Source organism: Mytilus californianus, unplaced genomic scaffold, assembly GCF_021869535.1.
Source record: "Mytilus californianus isolate M0D057914Y unplaced genomic scaffold, xbMytCali1.0.p SCAF_1, whole genome shotgun sequence".
In the NCBI taxonomy this organism is placed as follows: Eukaryota; Metazoa; Mollusca; class Bivalvia; order Mytilida; family Mytilidae; genus Mytilus; species Mytilus californianus.
In genome coordinates, this window is record NW_026262581.1 from 75,851,849 (window position 1) to 75,874,871 (window position 23,023).

Below are 23,023 nucleotides of genomic sequence, written 5' to 3' on the forward strand. Positions count from 1 at the left end.
CTCAACAATTTGGCTAATGAGACTGACTTGATTGGTTATAAAATTTGAAAATTTTATTACTCAAAAACTACTTACTACTTATTGTAAATACACAATTTTTTCAGAGTTAAGTTTGATTATAATATTTTTTAAATTCATTGATATTTTCCACTTGTATCACATGTTTTGGAAATAATTCCAGAACGAGATTTCAATGAGACTGAAACGTCAGAAGAATATATCCTTAATATCATTTAAGTACTTATGGAAAGGTTATTCCATTTCTTTCTTATATTTTTCATTCAAAACTTTCTTTAAATATATGTCGACAATAAAGTCAACAACACTCAAGTTTTTACCGCACAATCACCACTTCAGGTGTTGGTTCACTTATATTTTTACAGTTTAAATATATGTGTCAATTAACTATGAAGTTGTAAATGAAATACATAACAAGTTTATAAGCCAAACAACTAAAAGTGAAAGAAAAAAATAAACCTACGATGCTACATTATACATACTTACTCTTAAAAAAAAGGTTGGGAGGGGTGGTAATAAAATCAAATTATTTGAATTATCTAGGCATTTTGATTTTTAAAGCTAAATAATAAAAATGTAACTTATTTTCATTTCTGTTAATGTATATGTATAAAAAAATGCAGGTCTTTGTCTATTATATATACATACAAGGCTTATAATTTTGTACGCCAGATGAGCATTTTATCTACAAAAACATTTGTATTTGGTATAGTTTTGAAGCATGGCAGGAGCTAGGTAAATCAAACTTGCATGTATTTCATTTTTTTTAGAAAATTATGGAAAACTCTTTGAATTTAAAATAAATAAAACATTAATGGATGAATTTAAGACTGCACAATTTGATTCTGTAATAAATTCTGATAAATCACAGAAACAAAGAAATTTATGGGATCATTAGGTTAACAATTCATTTATGGAAGTAAGTTTATTGCATATTAAATTATCAATAACTAATTACTTTCTTGCAATAAATTGTCAACAATAACATAAAGTTTTTTATCTACACTCCTTATTGACTTTACATGTCCTTAAATCCGACTCCTTATTGACTTTACATGGAGGCAACCCTTTTTATACGACAGCAAAAAATTTTGCGGTCGTATATTGGTATCATGTCGTCGTCGTCGTCATAAGACATTTGGTTCTAACAGTTTAGGAATTGGGGGCCAAAAAGGGGCCAAAATAAGCATTTTTCTAGTTTCCAGACAATAACTTGTGGAACGGTGTATGGATCTCTCTGAAAACATACCACAAGTTTCCATACCACAAAGGGATGGTTATGATTGGCTTTGGGGGGTTATGGCTCAAACCGTTTAGGAATTAGGGGCAAAAAAAGGAGGAAAAACAAGGGTTTTCTGGTTAATGGACAATTTAAAAATAGTACAATGTTATGTTTGGATTACCTCCCTTACACTGCTTTTAAATTATGTATAAAGAAATGTTGTATTGTCTTGAGGTGATTAGCTGTCAATTTATTTTTCAGAAGTTACTATTTAAAAATGCTGATGTACTTAAATGGGTAATTATGGTTGCAAACTCCATTGGAAATTTGAATTGAGATTATGACCATATCTTGAGGGAAAGAATTTTTTTTTGGAAAAAAGGGGGGGGGGGGTGAAAAAAAAATTGGGGGGGGGGGGTAAAAAGGAAATTGTGAGGGGGGGGGGTCAATTAGCAACAGCATATTGTATTGCACAAAAGCCAAAAAAAAGGGGGGGGTAATTTTTTTTTTTTGGGGGGGGGGGGGTCAATTCACAACAGCATAGTGTATTGCACAAAAGCAAAAAAAATGAATATAAATTCAAATCATATAACCCATTTTAAGTTCTTTGACTACAGTTATTCTGTGTCAGAAACCTATTATGTGTCAAATATTTAATTACAATCCAAATTCAGACCTGTATCAAGCGCGAATATTCATTATTGTGTCCATTTTTGCCCCAACTGTTCAGGGTTGGACCTCTGCGGTCTTATCCAGCTGCGCTCGGCGAAGCAATTTATTACCTTATCCTTTACTTACTGAAAATTAAAGCTATATTTGATATTGTCAAGTGGACACTGTTTAGAAGTTAAGTAAATGTTTCTGACTGGGTTCTGTACTTTTCGATAAATTTGAGTTCATATTTCACACATCGTTGGCTTCTGGCCACGATTTTGCCATTTATTAAATACTTTTCCAACAATCTTATAATAATTTTTGACCGGGTTGATTTTTCAATGTTGAAAATTGCATTTAGTATTTTTCCACCAGGGGGGCTTCTTGTCACGATTTTGTCATTTTTCTAAATTCTCTTTCTAAATTAACTTATTCAAGTTTATTTGTTTGTAAAACGACTTGAGAAATAATAGAAATCATACAAAGATCTTTCATCGGTTATGGCTATATTCATGATTAGGAAATTTAGTGGTCAACTCTTCATTTCATAATCAAATGATTTTATGTTTATATTTTAAGTGGAATATTTTATTTGTAAGCTTTAAAAATCCATTTCAATTTGTAATTTATATATGTTTATATAATAAATGTAAATTTTGCACTTCCGCAATATTTCAACATCCGATTTTTAGATCATCCCTTTCCTGCTCTTCTCGAAATCATACTGTAAACATTTAGTACAAAAACTCTTTTTAACCAAAAAGACGATATGTCAACTGTTTTAAAAGGTAGGTTTTAATTAAATTCTGATATTTCTGACTCTTTTTAAGAAATGACATTCGTTTAAGCTCATTTTTTTTACTTCTTGAACACAGTTACATATCGATCTATATTTCCTGGTTCCCATGAAGGACGACATATTATTATTTGCACTAGTTATCAATATATTCAATACATATTACATGTATGCAATTTTTCCGAGGAACTCAGTTTACGTCTTAAACTCTGCTAACTCTTACTATGAAGTTTCATACTTGAAAAAAATATTAGTCCGAGCCCAGCTATTTTGTTGTTTTTTCTGTGCCGCCTTCCTACCACTTTTTTTGCAAAGGTCAAAACATAGGGTTGTTTGTCATTTTTTCAGCATTTAGATACCTCGAATTTAAAGCTTATACTGAAATTCTTTTCGTAAGGTTATCACATGGAAATTCGTCTTCACTCGGCAAATTCCGGAAAATATATCCCGATGATACTTTTTCAATAAAAAAAACCCCAACAAAGTATGATGAAAAACAAATATTGGGAAACAGAAACATATACTTTAAAAATGCAAAAGAAATAATACCATTAAGGCGTTTTTCAATAGTTTTAAAACTTGAACTATTTCAACAATTAATATAAAATGAGAAGATGTGGTATGATTGCCAATGAAACAACTCTCCACAACAGACCAAATGACACAGAAATTAACAACTATAGGTCACCGTACGGCCCTCAAAAATGAGCAACGCCCATACCGCATAGTCAGCTATAAAAGGCCCCGAAATGCCAAATGTAAAACAATTCAAATCAGAAAACTTACGGCCTAATTTATGTACAAAATAATGAACGAAAAACAAATATGTTACACAGCAAGTAACGACAACCACTGAATTACAGGCTTCTGACTTGGGACGGGCACATACGGAATGTGGCGGGGTTAAACTAGTTTGAAGGCACCAACCCTTCCCCCTTACCTTGGACAGTGGTGTAACAGTACAACATAAGAACAAATTAAAATCAGTTGAAAAAGGCTAAACTCATCAGATGGATACAAATAGAAATACATCTAACAAAAACAGAGGGGACGTCGCAGGGTATACTTATACATCTCCACAACAAAAAGAGACTAAATACAGATCTGACAGTCCTCGCAGTTACTGACAGCTAGTCCAAAGCCAATAACAACTAATAAAAAAGATTATGCATCTAAGATTAAATATCAATCAGTACACATCCAACATCCAATGGATTTAGTGTAAAGACGTCATTAACAATCGGAGAAAAACATGACATTGTGCAATGCCGACATACAGGTATCGACAGATTGTAGAGCCACGAATGTCCATGTATATGAAAAAAATATTTAGTTTGATGTTAATTTACTGATAACAAAATCAATATTAATACCAATAAAAACAATGTTCAAAGATCTAATTACAGTGTTGAATTGGTAATCTTTTAGAATAAGTTTATTTAAAGATCGATAAGATTACCCGGATCGTTTCTAAATTTCCAGGCTAGGTAAACATCTCCGTAAAAATTAGGATTTGCTATCCTGTTTGAAATAAGTTTTCAACAGGTACAACCAAACTTCAAAACCAAATGTTTATATCTATGGAAGAATTTAGTAAAGGTTTTAAGTAACTCGTGGTAACGAAATCCCTGACTTAATAATTTACCAGTATTGCATAGATTACGTTCATTGAAATCAAAAACGTCACAACAAAAACGGGCATAGCGAACGATGATATATAAACACCGTAAGATGGTGCCAAAGGAACATCACCGTCCAAAGAAGGAAAATTAACAATAGGGAACGAAAAATCGTCACCTTTGTCGTAAATTGTAGTGTAGAGTTTCCCGTGTAAAACTCAAATATCTAAATCTAGGAAAGGACAGTTATTACCCTTTATATTTGATTTATTCAAAGTAAAATCCTTTGGGTAAATTTTGACAATATATTTAGAAAATTCTTGTTTATTTAACGAAAAAATATCAAGATAACGGTAAGTGTTGTTGAATTTATCAATTAAATGCAATTTAGACGGGTTTTTACTGATTTTGGTCAATAACTGTCATTCATAACAGTATAAGAACAAGTCTGCTATTAAAGGGGCACAATTGGTGCCCATAAGAATACCTACAACCAATGCCTGTCTAAAATGTTTTATACATGTTGTGAGTTCAAAAACATAAATGTGAAGTCTGTAGTGAAAAAATATTTGAGTATTTTATGGTTAATTATTTCTTAAATATATAGATAAATATATTCAATTACCTCTGTTGATGTCTTGCAGTACAAATTGCAGTTGAGATTGATAGTTTTTAGATAAACATTTTTATAAAATGATAACATGCAAATTTTCTTATCAGATATCTTATCAGTCCTCTGTTGATGTCATCCAATAGACTATTTTCATATTACCGACTTTTGACTCCGGATTATATAATTTATCGACTGGTTACCTTGGACATCATGGTACTCTGTCAAGTAAGAGCAACCAAAATAAATAAAATAAAACATATAATCGGTGTAATTTGAGGGGAAAGTTTACTGTTTTCCGATAATTTTGTAGTGAAAAAAAATGTTAAGCAGGTAATTTTCCCCCAAAATTGTACCGATTGAACGATTGGTTTTACTTCTTTAGCTTGCTCTTACCTGACTTGGTACCATGATTTCCAAGGTAACCAGTCGACAAAGTATATAATCCGGAGTCAAAAGTCGGTAATATGAAAATAGTCTGTTGAGCTTTCTGCCATTTGCTGATATATAGACCAAAGGCTGATAATACATCTGATATGAAAAATATATCATTCAATAATCTGATATTATTATATCTATATCTAATTATTACTTTTAGTACAGCTCTTAAAAACTTAAGATGATGAATCTATATACAGACATGTAAATCAACTGTATATAGACTTTTAAAATTTTTAGGTTGGTGGAGGTTTCCTATTTCAAGTCATTAAATAAGAGGTTGTCCTGACGTACGGAATAAGATTCAGCGGTAAGCTGCTGTTGGTCTCAAATAATCATGTTTTATTTTATTTTTTTTAATTTTACAATCCGGCGTCAGAGCTATGCTATACTCCACATACACATATAATCAGACTATCAAGTTTATGACTCTGATATTATATAAGGAGATGTCGATGTGTCTTACCAGTGTATCTTGTATCTCCTGGTTAACAACTGGAAATAAATTGATTTTGGGATTCGAATATGTTAATTAGATAACTTACTGTCCATATTTCATGTTCATGTATTTGTCTTTGTGTCTTGTCAGTATATCTCCCACTTAATGATAATTTCTGTTGTACAGATATTGTTTCGGTTGTCTTAAATATCAAAAGAGAGGTTATCACATTAAACATGTTAAACTACTTCAATATACTGTCCATATGTCAATGCGCATTGATATTTGCCACCGTACGTGAAGCAAACAGCGGTCAACCTATAGCTATCAATCCATGCGCATTGTCGGTGTAACTCTTGCTTAACAACTTGGCAGCAAGTTAGAGAGAAGAAAATCAAATAATATTGTCCATATGACTATATGCCCTGCCATTGTACTTTAATATACTGTCCATGTGATTTGTCAGCACATCTCCTGGTTACTACCTGGACTGGTATTGATGAAATTTTTCAAAATTGTAGAAGGTCACAATCAAATTATTGCATCATGCCTAAATCAATACTTAAAAAAATATGCATATAATTTAATCTCCTGTTTATAAAACTTATTTGTTTCTTTTTGAAGGATGAAATATGGCAAGTTGGACTGAGGTAAGATTTTCTTCCTTAAGTTCAATGGTCATATCCCGACTCATGTGACTTACTGTTACAAACAGATACAAGTGTACAGTTTCCTCATAGGTCTATAGACTCACTGTACACACAGATACAAGTGTACAATATTCTCATAGGTCTATAGACTGTACAAACAGATACAAGTGTACAGTATTCTCATAGGTCTATAGACTCACTGTACACACATATACAAATGTACACTACTTTTAGATATCTTTAGACTGTACAGATAGATAAAAGTGTAGATTATTCACAGAGGTTAATAAACTGTACAAACAGATACAAATTTACAGTATTCTCATAGGTTCATAGACTGTACACACATATATACGTGTACAACATTCTCAGAGGCCTATAGACAATACAAATACATATAAACTGAACAGTATTAATTTTAGAGATCTATAGACTGTACAAACATGTACAAGTGTACAATATTCTTAGAGGGTCTAAAAACTGTACAATAAAAAGTAAAATAACAAAAATACCACGGAAAATTCAAAACGGAAAGTCCGTTATCAAATGGCAAAATTAAAAGCCCAAACACATCAAACGAATTGAAAACAACCGTCGAATTATTCCTGACTTAGTATGGGCATTTCCTTATGTAGAAAATGATGGATTAAACCTGGTTTCAAATGGGAAAATTAAAAGTCCAAACTCATCAAACGAATGGAAAACAAATGTCATATTCCTGACTTACAGGTACAGATACAAGTGTTCTTAGTTGAAATAGAAGGAAATTTTATACGAACTACAATGTACACAATTTCAAAGAGCAATACTTATGCACAGATACAATTGTCTAGAGTCTTTTAAAACCTCTGAAATTATAGATAGCAATTTCAATCTCTCTTGGAAGTAAGTTACTGATTTTAATATAAGATTTTGAAACCGTAAAATGTAACTTGTTAATTTCACATATTATATTTATTATACATTTGTATGTTCATGAGGGATATACAAAAAACCTTATTTTACTTACAGAAACTTCTTACAGCTGCTCAAGATGGGAATATTAAAGACGTAGAATTATGTGTAAAGAATGGAGCAAATTTGGAATGCACAAATGGTAGTTATGTAAGTGAAGTAAAAATATTAAAACACATTGAGTATTTATTATACAGGATACACAAGCTGAATCAGTTAAAAATTACCCTTGTTATTGTTTAGTGATTTAATTTCAAACGGGAATAATGATATTGCTTGTTATTGCAGGTACTCCCGTATTCAACACAATTAGGGAGAAACATCATTACAAAACATAAATATACAAAACTGCTGTATTCAACACAAACAGTGAGAGAAATCATTACACAACACCAATGTATTCAACACAAACAGGGAGAAACATCATTACACAACACCACCCCACCAATATATACAACTCCGGTTTTAACACAAAATGTGAGAAATTCATGTTTTAACCACTGATGTATACCTTAGAATACCTTAGCTGTATTTGGCAAAACTTTTAGGAATTTTTGGTCCTCAATGCTCTTCAACTTCGTACTTTATTTGGCCTTTTGAACTTTTTTTGATTCGAGCGTCACTGATGAGTCTTTTGTAGACGAAACGCGCGTCTGGCGCAAATACAAAATTTCAATCCTGGTATCTATGATGAGTTTATTCACCTATACTCAAGTTAAAAAGTGGAGAACATGCTAAGGGGGCAATCAAAACACATACATAGAAGACGAACGGACAATGCCATGGCCAAAAGAAAATGACAAAAAGACAAACAGTTCATAACATACTATGTATTGTTTACGTTTCTCGAAAAAAAATGTTTTACATGACAGTTGTGATGGAAGTTCTGACATCTCACAACACATCAGTTTGTTTATTTAGTGTTTATATAGAGTACAATGGTCATTTTATTCAGTTTTTACCACTGATGTTTATATTGGGTTTATATTTATAAGACAACATTGTTCAGTTTATGACACAAGTTTTCATGTCTGTTATATATTGATATTACAGTGGGGAAAGACATCATTAATGGTTGCTGCTCAGGCCGGACACCTGGAGATTGTTTGCTACCTTGCTGAACAGGGCAGTATTTTAAAGACCAGAGACAGGGTGATGTTATATGTTATCTCCTAAGTCTTATCATAATCCACTTTATATTGAACTATCAGCAAATCACGTTGATACTAAGACAGGTCAAATCTTATGAACAATAAATACTTACTAGAATTATTTAAAGTGGGATTCCATTGTACTCGTCTCAATGTACTAATTGATAGATTAGTGGTGTTTAATCCTACTTTCACCACTATTGGTTATATCGTGACGACATTTGTTTTTTGTGCGGAGAAAGCCGGAGTGCCCGGAGAGAACCACCAACCTTCTGTAAGAAAATTGGTATTCCTAGCCAATCAAACGCACCTGCCGCTAATCCATTGATTTAACTATTGACTTCATTTCTCGAAAAAAAGAAGATATGTCTTTCACATCACTGATAGAAGTTCTGAGATTTCACAATTAACCATGTTGTTTATTTATTGTTTATAATGAATACAAGTGTAACTTTATTCAGTTTTTACAACTGATTCATGTGATACATATTTTATTTATATTCTTTTCACTACATTGTCGAGTTTATTACACAAGTTTTGATGTCAGTTATATGTTGATATTACAGTATGGATGGACACCATTATCTCTTGCTGCTGTTAGAGGACACCTGGAGATAGTCCGTCATCTGGTAACACAGGGCGCTAGTTTAGAGACCAGAGACCAGGTAATTTTAACTGTTTTCCCTTCAGTCTGATCAGACTCTTGTCTATACTGAATCTTAACAAAAACACGTTTTTAATTAGACAGGTTTACTGGACAATGAATTACTTATATTGAGTGTGATCTTATATAACTGATTTCGTCCTACTGAATCAGATACTTAATGTCGTGTTGTGTTTTCTGTTGTAAAGTATTTTATTAACATCTGGTTTTGATAAGAAGGTGACGGGAACGAGTTGTGTTAACATTTTTAGTCAGAAAATAATGATTATACAGAGGTAATGCAAAACATCTTTTTGAAAATAAGAAATACGTGTAAGAATTATATAAAGTGTGTTCTCGTTTTACTCATCCTGTACTGAATGAGAAAAAGTAATCGGCTTTTATGTTTCTTGAAATTGAAAAAAAAAATTGATCTCTATACTGAATCAACACAAATATCATGTTGTTAATCAGACACACTTTAAGGACAACACCAATTTGTTATAATCAAATAAAGTTAGTTAAAGCTCATTTTTCTCGTCTCATTGAACTGAATCCATTGATATTAATATTGTTTCTTTAGCAATTATTTTCATCACAGTTATGAACTTACTTCTGACATCTCACAACATAACATGTTGTTTTTTTATTGTTAATGTAGAATATAAATAAAATTATCATTTCATTAAGTTTTGACCACTGATTTGTGTGATATATATTTTGTTTATATTTATTACACAACATGGTCCAGCTTATTACATAAATTTAGATGTCTGTTATATGTTGATATTATAGAGAGGAATGACACCAATTATGTATGCTGCTGAGAGAGGATATCTAGAGATCGTCCAGTTTATGGATACACATGGTAGTAATTTAAAGGCCAAATCCAAGGTGATGTTAGATATTATCTCATTAGCCTGATGAAACTACTCTTTATACCGAATCAACAGAAAATCATGTTGTTAATCATACATGTTTAATGGAAAACAAATATTTGTTTAAATTATATAAAGTGGGTTATTTTACTAATCTCGTCGAACAGAATCAGATGTTTAATGTTTTCTTTTGTTTTCTGACAAATAATAATTTTGTAAACATCTGATTTTAATAAGCAGTTGTTGAGAACAAGTTGTGATAACATCTTAAGTCAGATAGTATTAATTATACAAATCAAATTTAACATATCTTTTAAAAGTTCTGTTATTTCACAATAAATCATGATGTTTATTTGTTGTTAATGCAGAATATAAATATGGTCATTTTATTCAGTTTTGACCACTGATTCGTGTGATATTTTTGTTTTTATTATTACACACCATGGTCCAGTTTATGACATAAGTTTTATTGTCTGTTATTTGATGATATTACAGGTTGGTATGACACCATTAATTTTTGCTGCTGAGAGAGGACATCTGGAGATCGTCAAGTTTCTGATTGAAAAGGGCTGTGCTTTAGAGACCAGATCCCAGGTGATGTTAATTATTATCTCCTAGTCTGCATCAAAAATCATTGTGTTGATCAGACATGTTTAATGAACAATAGATACTTATAAGAATCATAATAAAGCAAATCCCTCTATAGTTAAGATGCGTTACATGTACAAGCGCAACAATATTATGACGTTAACGATTTATAACGTGGCGATTATATGAGTTATTTATTCCCTTAGGTCAAATGAAGAAGAATTCTAATCGTTTCATCAAATGATCACATAACATAACGCGTTTTTCTGTTTCTTGTACATTTTTGTTTTTATGTTGATCATTTTAATGAATCATCACACAATCATATTGTTAATCAGACGGGTTTAATTGACAACAAATACTTGACGTTACAATTAAATAAAGGTGGGTCACATTTTATGCGTCTGCCCTACTTAATCCATTGATATAAAAAAAATTATGTTTCGTGGTAACAGTTATTTTTCTAACATGACAATTCTGATGGAAGTCTTGATATCTCACAACGAAACTTGCTGTTTATATACTGTTTCTGTATGATATAAATACAAGTATGAATGTTCATTTTATTCAGTTTCCACTAATCCATGCGATATATATTTTGTAATACCCCTACTTGACAGAGAGGGGAGTATATAGAAATCCTCATGTTTGTCCATCCGTCCGTCTGTACATCTCGCACACTGTTGGTTTTCAAATGGTAAATAGAGAACGGCTTTGTGATGTTCATTGAAAATTGAGAGCCGCTTTTTGAAATTAAGTGAAACTTATTGGAATGTTTTGGACCACTAAAGACAACTTAAGTTCGATTTTTGTCGTTACCGTTCAAGAGGAATGGTACTTGATTGTTTGAAAATTTTGTGGTTTCTGGATGAATAATGAAGCACCTCTTTTTGAAATTTCGATGGAATGTTTTAGACCACTAAAGACAGGCTAAATTTGATTTTCTTCACTTTTACCATTCTAGGGTAATGGCCTTTGATTATTGGAAAAATTGAAAGTTTTGTGGTTTCTGGATGATAATGGAGAACTCCTTTGTGTAGTTGATTGAAATTATAACAGAATGTTTTGGATTACTAAACAAAATCATGATTTCTGAGTTGCTGCGGGGGGGGGGGGGGGGGTAACTGTGATCAATGATATCACCTCTCTAGTCTATATTTAATTCACAACATTGTCCAGCTTATGACACAAGTATTGATGTCTGTTATTTGTTGATATTACAGAGAGGAATGACAGCATTAATGTATGCTGCAGAGAGAGGAAACCTGGAGATCGTCGAGTTTTTGGCTTCACCAAAAAGTCATTTGGAGGCCAGAGATACCTGGGTAATGATAGATATCTCCTCAGTCTGATCTTGCTCCCCTTAATACTAAATCAACATAAAATCATGTTGTTAATCAAACAGGTTGTATGGACATCAAGTAATTGTTTTTATTATATAAAGTTCATTTTATCTTGTAATACAGGTCTTATTTTGTTTTCTGACATTTTTTTTTGTGTAAGCATCAAGAAGATGATGAGAACAAGTTGTGCTAATATCTTTAGTCAGATGATATTAATTATAAAGATCTTATATAAAACATCTTTTAAAAACACCAAAATCTAGTTCGAATAATTTGAAGTTGTTTCTTTTAACCTGTTTCATTGTACCGAATCAGAAAACATAACTTGTTCTTATGTTTGTTGAAAAAAATATTTGATCATTATACTAGATCAACATAAAATCATGTTGTTATTAGGACAAATGTTATGAGCAACTTGTTATGATTTTATAAAGTGGAATCTCATTTCACACGTCTCATTGAACTGATTATATTGATGGAAATATTTTTTTTTTATATTTCTTTTAACATGACAGTTATAATGGAAGTTTTGATACTCATAATTTGATATGCTACTTATTTCTTTTTTATGTAGAACATAGATGCAACTGTGACTGTTAATTTTATTTAGTTTTGACCACTGATCCATGTGATATATATTTTGATGTTTTACACAATATTGTCTAGTTTATAACACATGTTTTGATGTCTGTTATATGTTGTGTTACAGTGGGGAGAGACACCATTAATATTTGCTGCTGAAGGAGGACACCTGGAGATTGTCAAGCATCTGGCTACAATGGGCAGTAATTTAGAGGCCAGAACAGATGTAATGATAGATATTATCTCTTCGTTATGAAATACGGAAATGTGCTATGATTGCCGATGACAACTATCCACCTGAAACCAATTCACTTAGATGTTAGCAACTGTAGGTCATTGTATGACCTTCAACAATCAGCAAAATTCATACCAAATAGCAAGCTAGCACAGGCATGACATGACAAAATATTACACAATTCAAAAGTTAAAACCAGCAGATTGTTTACATGCAAAACAACAAACGGAGATGATATACAGGAACAAATGACAACCACTGAATACATGCTTCTTAATTTTGAACGGGCACAAACGGAGCCCAATCCTTCACCTAACATGGGACAACATAATAACAAACTATGAAAATCAATTAAAAAGGAAACTACTCTAATCAAAGCACAAAAAGAACTAAAGAAAACATTGTTTAAAGCAATTGCCTTTATGCTATGATGAATCTGCAATTTTTGTAAATAAGATTCATGCGGCGGTATGCCAAACTGGTCGAAGTATAACATTTATTAGATTCTTCTTCTGCTATGATAAATTTCCTATGTATTTATGATTAATCGATTTAGAACAAGTTCAGTTAAAGACAATCTTTTGGTCTTCAATGCTCTTCAACTTCGTACGTTTTTTTTACCTTATTAACATTTTTGATTCGAGCGTCAGTGATGAGTCTTTGTAGACGAAACGCGAGTCTGGCGTACACAATTTCAATCCGGGTATCTATGATTAGTTTATTACTGAAAGCTAGTTTAGATACAATAACAACGTTAAATATATTCTTTATCCAAGACTAATCAGTCTGATCACATTCATCTTAACCGAAATACTACAAAACCATGTTGTTTATCAGACAAATAAGTGTTAGAAATACATCAAGTGGGGTCTCATATTACTTGTTTATGGGTACTGAATCAGAAAATTAAAGTTCTAATTTGTTTTCTGACAAAAAATTGGTAAACATCTGATTTTGATAAGATGTTGACAAGAATAAGTTGTGTTAACACATCTAGTTAGATAATATTAATAAAACAAATCTAGTTTACACACATTTTCAAAATAATAGATACTCGTTAAAAATTATGTGAAGCTGGGTCTTAATTTAAACATCTCATAGTACTGGATAAGAAAATATAACAGAAAAATATGGGTCTCGAATATTTTTATTTTTTTAAACTTTGACCAATATACTGAATCAACACACAATCATGATGCTAATCAGACATGTCTAATGGACAACAAATACTGGTTAGAATTATATAAATTTGGGTCTCGATTTATTCGTCTCGTCATCTTGAATCGACTTGTATAAAGAGAGGCTAAAGATCCCAAATGGAAATTCAAACTCATAAGTCGAAAAATAAACTGACAACGCCATGGCCAAAAAAAAAAGAAAAAGATCAAAAGACGCACGACAGTATACAAAACACAACATGGAAAATTAAAGACACGAAATGTATAAATATTTTTTGGCAAATCTTGAAAAAAGTTATTTTGTTCACATTACAGTTCTGATGGAAGGTTTGACATCACACAATAAAACATGCTGTTTAATTGTTATTAATGTAGAATATAAATACTGGTAATTTTATTCATTTTTTATCACTTATTTATGTGGTATATATTTATTACATACGATTTTTCAGTTTATGGCACAATTTTTGATGTCTGTTATATGGTGTTATTACAGGGTGGTATGACACCATTAATGTTTGCTGCTGAGGGCGGACACCTGGAGATCGTCCAGTATCTGGCTTCACATGACTGTGATTTAGAGACCAGAGACCTGGTTAGATATTATCTCCTCAGTCTGATCAGACTTAGCTTTATACTGACTATCACAAAGTCTTGTTGTTAATCAGACAGGTTTGATGGACAAAAAACACTTGGTAGAATTATATAAAGTATCAGTTGACTTGCATTGTCTTACTGAAAAAGTAAAATAGCAAAAATACCGAACTCCAAGAAAATTCAAAACGGAAAGTCCTGTATCAAATGGCAAAATCAAAAGCTATAATGAGAAGTTAACGTAGTAGTGTTAACATCTGTAGTCAGAAATGATTGATAATACAGATCTAAAGTAAAACATTCTTAAAAAATTATAAATACTTGTTACAAGTATTACGCCAAGTTGGAATCATTTAATTCATCTTATTGAACTGTATCTATTAATATAAATACTTTTTATGTTTCTTGAAAAATGTTTTTTTTTAACATGATATTTCCGATCGAAGTTCTTATATCTCACAACAAAACATGTTGTTTATTTCTTTTGTTTTTGTAGAATATAAATACAATTTTGACCGGTTATTTTATTCAATTTCGTCCACTGATTCAGGTGATATATATTTTGTTTATTATTGGTTAACATTGTGCTGTTTATCCACAAGTATAATTGTTTTCTATAAAACCAAGTGTTATTCTATATGCCTTACATATTCATAAGTTCTTTGACTTATTTTTGGATTTAATGAGTTTTACATAGCATTAACATCATATATATATATATAATTTGTTTTGCATGCACACGTATAAAAATTGCGGTTTTTATTCAACGCAATCATGGGTTTGAACGTTGTGTTCAATTAAGACTTGTTTATATATATATATATATATATATATATATATATATATATATATATATATATATGTAAGTCTAAAATGAAAACAACGTTCAAACCTTAGATTGCGTTGGATAAAAACCGCAATTTTTATATGTGTGCATGCAAAATAAATTTCTTGGTAGAGGGGTCTAAATACAGCACAAACAACATTTTCCAAAGGACAAAAAATGTGAAAAAGTATATTTTAACAAAACGCATTTGACTAGCAGGTCGAACAACGGATGGTCTTAAACCCTGCTGACTGCCATTGGCGATTGCAAAATAAGCGGATCACCAGATGTAACAAAATGGATCTTAACTATTAATTTAATACCAAACATTATATATATATATATTTGTTATTATTATAGGATGGAGAAACAGCTTTACATTATGCTGCTAGAAATACACGGGTTGAGATAACCAAATGTCTAATTGACAAAGGCAGCAGTCCTTGGATGAAAACACGAAAGGTAATATTCAGTCTTCACGCTGATTCACCATCTGAATCTGAAAAAAATGTAAAACTCTGCATCATGATGTGAGCCCTATATAAAATAATATATTTGATAAAATTTCATATTGATATGATGTGTAGCAAGTATTGAACATAGTGCAGTCACTGCCACCAATCATACACTATCAACCCATCTTCCACCAATTATACACTTTAAACAATCCTACCAATAAGCATTCACTATCCACACATCTTCCACCAATCATACACTATCACCAATGCTACCACTTTTCATACATAATCTATACCTATCACCAAAAAATTGGTACAAACATCGGAACCAAATAACAGCTCATGCCAGTACAGTGCATGCATATAGTGTTTTATGCTTGTGCTTTTTTATTTTTTATCTTTTATTTTGTTTGACTGTATTATTTGATTAGCTTTTTTGGTTGCAATTATCTGCTGTGCTTATCATTCTAACCTATGCTATGTATTACGATATCCATTTTTTTGCATACTATGCTTTTAACTTTTATATGTCATCTATGGTAATTTACCATCACTGCCTAAAACTGTGTTGTTTTCATGACTTTTGTATGTGTGTATATATTTTGTTATTCAGTCGATTTGAAAAGCTCACTAGAGCTTCTGTTTATGTAGTTTATTGAATATCGACTTTAAATAAAACTTGAATTAAAGACACCTACCTCCAAACATCTCTTCCAACAAACCTACCCAATCATACACTACCAACACAGTTACCAACAAAGAAACACTATCATTCCAAACATACACTACCCTCAATCCTAACAATAGTAAAACAACCACAAACAAGCAAACCATAACAACACATCTTCCACCAGTCAAACGCTACAAAATTGCTAACAAACATTCATTCACTATCGCACACTTACAACCAATCATAAACTAACAGCAAATTTACTACTAATCATACATTTCAAACAGACTTTTCCAATCACACACTACCAACACACCTTCCACCATTCATACATTACCACAAACCTACCACAAATAGGTTGTTGAATAAGAATTACGCTCACAGTAAGATTGTTGAGTATTTTACGTATGAAAGTAATATATCACAAACTGCAATAATTTGTTGGTGACAGTAAAAACTGATATACAGTGCATTTATATCTTCACAATGTTATATCTGATATACCGGTATTACTTGGTGTGCGTACACTGGTTTATCTTAATAGAAAAGATATAAAGTAGATTTAAATAAGACCATATCCTACACTGTGTAAGTGAAATTAATGCAACAGCTAGTTTATATGTGTGTGATCGATTGACCAATAACTGATTCGATTGTTTTTCAGGGTCATACTCCCTGTGATATGGTAACATTAAAAAGCAAGGACTCTGAAGAGAAAAAAATTAAAAAGACAGAAATAATGGACTTCCTGAAGGTAGATATGATGTCTTTAAAAAAAAGAAACATTTACAAATTGTAAGAGAAACAGCAGACTTTATTTCAACTAATCAGCAATTGAACGGTTGCTTATTACACATTGACATTTTTTTTTCGAGCAGGCGACATTTATTTCTATAAAGTACGAATTTGAAGAGCATTCAGGACCCAAAATTCCTTAAAGTTTTGCCAAGTACATATAAAAAATGGATCTCAGATTAATTTTTCATGAACTCATTTCACACCAATGGCATTTTCTAAAGTCCTTTATTTAATCTTTACTCAAATTTACAAAATTTGAATTGTCGAGAAGGACTCCTTTACCATAACAAAAATTATATCAAAAGTAATTACATGAATGACCTTTCAGATGCAACTTAATTTATTTCATTACCCATGCTTTCCCAATCCACCCAACTTCCCCTAATCCAAGAAAAAAATGGATTTGGCGTGAATACATACTTCCATAGCCTCCTTCATACTAGCACCGATATCAGGAGATGTAGAACATTATGGAATAACCGTTTCACAGATGATATCGGATATGTTCCTTATGTCGTAACTACAATACCCCTCCATTTTCACGAATGTGACCTACCGAATTAGACTACTTACCGGGTTTGTAATAACATAACAACACGACGGGTGCCACATGTGGAGCAGGATCTGCTTACCCTTCCGGAGCACCTGAGATCACCCCCAGTTTTTGGTTGGGTTCGTGTTGCTTAGTCTTTAGTTTTCTATGTTGTGTCATCAGTACTATTATTTGTCTGTTTGTCTTTTTATTTTTGGCCATGGCGTTGTCAGTTTGTTTTCGATCTATGAGTTTGACTGTCCCTCTGGTATCTTTCGTCCCTCTTTTATGACTTATTTGAACAATATAACGTTCAAGGTTATGTATAATAAACATACAAGTACATATGAATCAAAAGAAAAATAGTGGCACGAATCTCATGCGTTTACAAATAGTGAAAACTTTTCATAATACACAGTAGCGACATTGAGAAAATTATACAACTACCCACTGTTATCTCTTATATTGTTGATCATACGTGATATTTTAGTAAAATTACAATGGTTGTTATATTTTGTAGTATCTGGCAATAAACAAACGAAATATTACTGAAATTATTATTAACTGATTAATTGATAGGTAATCCTTCCTTTTTCTGCTAAACCGCATACTTTCGACTGATTTGATCTATATATTTTTTTTAATTTAAGGTAATCCATAGGCACCTTATACTTATTTTGATTCGAGCGTCACTGATGAGTCTTTTGTAGACGAAACGCGCGTCTGGCGTACAAAATTTCAATCCTGGTATCTATAATGAGTTAATTATAGGATTTTTTTTCAAATGGAAATTATTAAGAAGAAAAAAACATTAAAAACATCTTGATTCTGTATTGTTAAAGTTGAAAAATATAGTTGTCTCAAACAAAATATGTGCCCCCTCTATTGAGCAACATCCATGAAGTGTGAATGGTCGGTTCCTTAAAGATGGGACAAAGTTAATGGATAAATACGATGGTTTGGAATTGTTGGTTTGGAAATAAATATTTAACAACAATTTTCCATTCTTTAATTAGATTGTTTCCTACAAGATCAAATAGACTCTTTACCATTGTGGGATTACTCCTGTGATTGAAGATTTGCTTACTATAAACAAATGCTTGTGAATGATTTTGAAATAGGATACTTTATATTTATCACGTCATGCATTAGATATCCCACTTATGGATTTCTTATGGATTCTATAGAATACCTCCTCGTGACATTTTCTGTACTTATGTTGTAATATATTTCATTTTTCCTCCCAAGCCCTTTCTTCCCTCGTGTGTAACAGTAGGGGGACATTTTGCTTATAGAATATATTTTTCTCCCATTTTCGTTCAACAAAATAACATTTTCTCTTATGCCCTAATTTGACATTCGTTTGGACATTAAAGTTTGATACATAATTTTTAATTCAATTATACACCACCATTGGAGTTTAACCCACGTTCGTTATAAAAGTAAACATTGTTCAATCAATTTAAATAATCAAAACATACTTTTGCACGGATAAGTGCATGCGATGAGCTAACACATTTCAAACGGTAATTAGAGAAAGGTTACGATTTAAGATTCCTTAATTAAGTAAAGACTTAAGTAATTTTATGCATACGAACAATTTCACTTAACTCAGGAAATTCTTAGTGAAATCTTAGTTTAAGGTACACTTAAGTTAAGATGTTTTATGCATACAGGCCCTGGTGTTTAAGTTTTTTACACAAAAATTACTTTGTCAAACCTTCATAGTATTTTATAAACTTTGGCGGAAGTTTTTTTTATAATTAAGAGATAACGTCTGAAGCAAAATTTTGGAAATATATTATTTTCATTTTATAGTGTTTTACCAATAGTTGGACTTTTCTTTTTATAGCTAATATTCACATGCAGTATGGGACTACATTGTTTTGACTAGATAGATGTGTTAACCTTCATGGATTGTTATGAAATTTCTAGAAATCGTTTCTGAAAAAGAAGTTTGATTTTGTAAAAAAAATATCTGAAATTTTACTGATAAATGGACTTACTTTTTACAGTCAACAGTAAACTTTTACACTAATAGCAGCAATAGCTAGACTTCGGGAAACCTTTACAAATGTTTATGTTCAGCTATTTCTTGTCAGTAAGCAGTGTTCTGACATTTGACAGTTCCAAGCTTGTTATTCAATTTAGAGGTTGACATTTGCATTAAGCAATTGTTTAAAGATTGCATGCTGATCTTTGGATGTCTTTTGGTTTTATGTGTTTGGCTTGAAGTGTCCTTTCTAATCAAGTTTATTAATGCAGAAATAGACATGTATTTCAATGAATTTGATGTATATGATGTATTTGATTTGTTTTTAATGCCGTCATTTTGAGAAACGATTAAACATGTCAGGTATCATTATAAAAAAAAGCGAAAACAATTAACAAATGTAAAAGAGAAATTCTGCAAAAACCATGTGAGTAATGTTAAAGATGGTATCCTCGACCCTTGCCTGAAATTGGAAGTTGTTTCAACTATTGTACAAACAAACTGAAAGTTGTTTCAACTATCGAAAATAAGGACATGATATGATGATCTATATATCTTTTTTGTAGACTGTCATGCAGAATACTCCTGAAGGTAATTTCTCTTATCCTTGTTATTCTGGTATTGACTGATATAATTTATAATTGCTTGCTTCTGAAATTGAAAAAAAATACATAAAAACTACTTATTGTGAAAAGCAGACGAAAAGTATGATACTGATGTAGTTATCAATGATGTCATGGAGAAACTAGTCTTTATTGGCTCGGTTACGAGCTACCCCGAATAACAGCTCTGTGTAGACCAAATTGCAATATGATGTCACCAGATCTCTTTGGTCTTAATTTTCAGACGAATACTTAGTATGTATCGTACAATCTGAAAAAATATACTTTTTTGTTATTGTTAGTTATATTTTCATGATTCTTCAGCACATTTTACTAAAGCAATCATATGCCATTAGCTTTTTTGCGCTGAAATGTTTCCAGAACGAACACTATATTTTGAAATACTTGAATCGTTTACTTTTCACAGTTTTAAGATGGTTTTCTATCATTTTTCTGGCTACCAAATGTGAATGTTTAAACCAGTCAAATTCACTATAAAACCAGGTTCAATCCACCATTTTCTACATTTGAAAATGCCTGTACCAAGTCAGGAATATGACAGTTGTTGTCCATTCGTTTGATGTGTTTTGTCATTTGATTTTGCCTTGTGATTAGGAACTTTCCGATTGAATTTTCCTCGGAGTTCAGTATTTTTGTGATTTTACTTTTTTTTTTCACAACTCAAAACTCATAGAGGGACAAACTGGGTCTCATATAGACAGCCGCTTATGGAACCTGTGATGAAAGATTGTGTTAGTGTACTAGTTTTTTCGTTCTCATACGACATCTCGGAAAATTATATGACTTGCCGAAAGAAAGAAAAGAAAAATGACACAATACTGTAATTAATAAGCGGTTTAGACAATTTTCTGTAACCACCAACTGCAAAAACAAAGACGAATTCTGTTTACTACAACACCAAGGAAACAGACTAATGACATATAATACTAATGCTATTAATACTAGTAATATGATGTACTTTGCACACTGTTCTGTATTTTTTTTCAGTTAAAAAGAACTCCTGGTATTGAAAAACAAAAAATATAAATTATTCTTCCCACTGCTCAGAAGAAGGGGCTATCCTGTTTTACCCCTGTCTGTTCGTCCGTCTGTCTATCCGTCGTTTGGAATCGACGTCTGTCCTATGAAATTTCTGTAGCATTTTTCTCAGAACTACAAGTCAGAGCTTTCTGAATTTATTTTTTATGTTAACATGCTATATTTTGTGACAAGTTTCAGATTCATGGCTAATTAACTTCTTGTGTACCGATTAATATTTTTTTCTAAACATCGCATTTTTCTAGGGAACTACAAACAAGAGCTTCCTGAAATGTGACACCAGGCTTCATGTGAACATGCTTTACTGTATAATACAATAATTTCTCTCCAACTTCCTATTAAGCAAACACGTATAGCTATTATCGTTATTGAGCAATAGCTCACAATTCAACTTGTATAAAAGTGTTTAGTAGTTTCACCCAGGATGACCCTGCTTAAGGATATATGTATATATTCCTTTATCTCCATAACAGCTTTCGCAATATGTAGAATATCTTTCTTCAAGTCAGTTCAGACACTTTGTTGTGGCTTCTAAGAATCTTGTTTTGACTATAGTTGTCTATCCTTCCTCAACAGCTTTGACCAGGTTTTGTTTATCTTTTTTCTGCATCTGGTTTTTCAACAAGTACTTTTTAAGGAAAAAAAATCAATATTAATGATATATTTACAGATTACTTCCAGAAAAAAAAGTCAGCCATGTTGAATCGGTTGATGGGCAAAGGCACCTATGAATCGTTTGACATGCGCTGTATGGTGACTGGCCAGTTTGGGGTAGGGAAATCTACTCTTGTAAAGCTGTTAATTGGGGATGTAATACCAAAAGGGAGACATGCTACAGATGGAATCTCTCTTATTGAAGGTCGCTGTGGCCTTGATGTTAAGACTAGACAATGGATTCTTTATGATCCAGGTAAAGGTCAATCTTTACAAATTTGGAAACTCAGATTAAGACCACATGCTGTTCTTTTCTAAGTTTTGTAATATATTTTCTTAAAAGCATCAAAAAGGTCTAATATATAATCTATGCGTATAACGTTTAATACGATGCTAGTAATAACGGTAACATTACAAATCAATGATGTTATATTTTCCCATTTTTCCCATCAGAAGACAAATCAATTTGCTTTATTTTCAATAAAAAAAAATTTCCTTGATGATGGTTTTACAGATTCATTGTAAATTTAAGATTCAGGCCAATCCCTTGTTGGTCTTAATTTTCTTTTGCCGCGACTGAGTCCCAGAAAGGAAAATTAGGTGTGCTAAGTGGTGCTGTTTTTGAAGGCACCAGCGTTGTCAACGGTGTCAACACTTTGTAAAGTTTATAATTAAGTCATTTTAAAGAGAACCCCAAATAGTAGATCAATGATACTTGGATATGTAATTATTTAGAGCATTTTCAAATCTTATTCATTTTGGATTATTTTGCTACACCCTTACAGTCATGGTCTATTGACTATGTAACTTATGCGTAGATAATATGTTAAATTTTGCAA

General features: G+C 31.7%; 1 protein-coding gene across 2 annotated transcripts in view; it reads left to right on the forward strand.

Moving 5' to 3' along the window:
* The first annotated feature begins 2,220 nt into the window (after positions 1 to 2,220).
* The window catches only part of LOC127707473 (uncharacterized), a 40,250-nt gene continuing 19,447 nt past the window's right edge, over positions 2,221 to 23,023 (forward strand). The window contains exons 1-15 of one of the 2 annotated variants that reach the window (XM_052212008.1): positions 2,221 to 2,682; positions 5,598 to 5,667; positions 6,421 to 6,446; positions 7,458 to 7,550; positions 8,454 to 8,552; positions 9,118 to 9,216; positions 9,990 to 10,088; positions 10,568 to 10,666; positions 11,884 to 11,985; positions 12,713 to 12,811; positions 14,495 to 14,593; positions 15,779 to 15,880; positions 17,211 to 17,300; positions 20,436 to 20,460; positions 22,201 to 22,440. In XM_052212008.1, coding sequence (XP_052067968.1) covers positions 6,429 to 6,446; positions 7,458 to 7,550; positions 8,454 to 8,552; positions 9,118 to 9,216; positions 9,990 to 10,088; positions 10,568 to 10,666; positions 11,884 to 11,985; positions 12,713 to 12,811; positions 14,495 to 14,593; positions 15,779 to 15,880; positions 17,211 to 17,300; positions 20,436 to 20,460; positions 22,201 to 22,440 — 1,264 coding nt within the window. In that variant the 5' untranslated portion in view covers positions 2,221 to 2,682; positions 5,598 to 5,667; positions 6,421 to 6,428. The remainder of the gene's footprint in view (positions 2,683 to 5,597; positions 5,668 to 6,420; positions 6,447 to 7,457; positions 7,551 to 8,453; positions 8,553 to 9,117; positions 9,217 to 9,989; positions 10,089 to 10,567; positions 10,667 to 11,883; positions 11,986 to 12,712; positions 12,812 to 14,494; positions 14,594 to 15,778; positions 15,881 to 17,210; positions 17,301 to 20,435; positions 20,461 to 22,200; positions 22,441 to 23,023) is intronic. The other variant, XM_052212018.1, reaches the window with a different exon arrangement.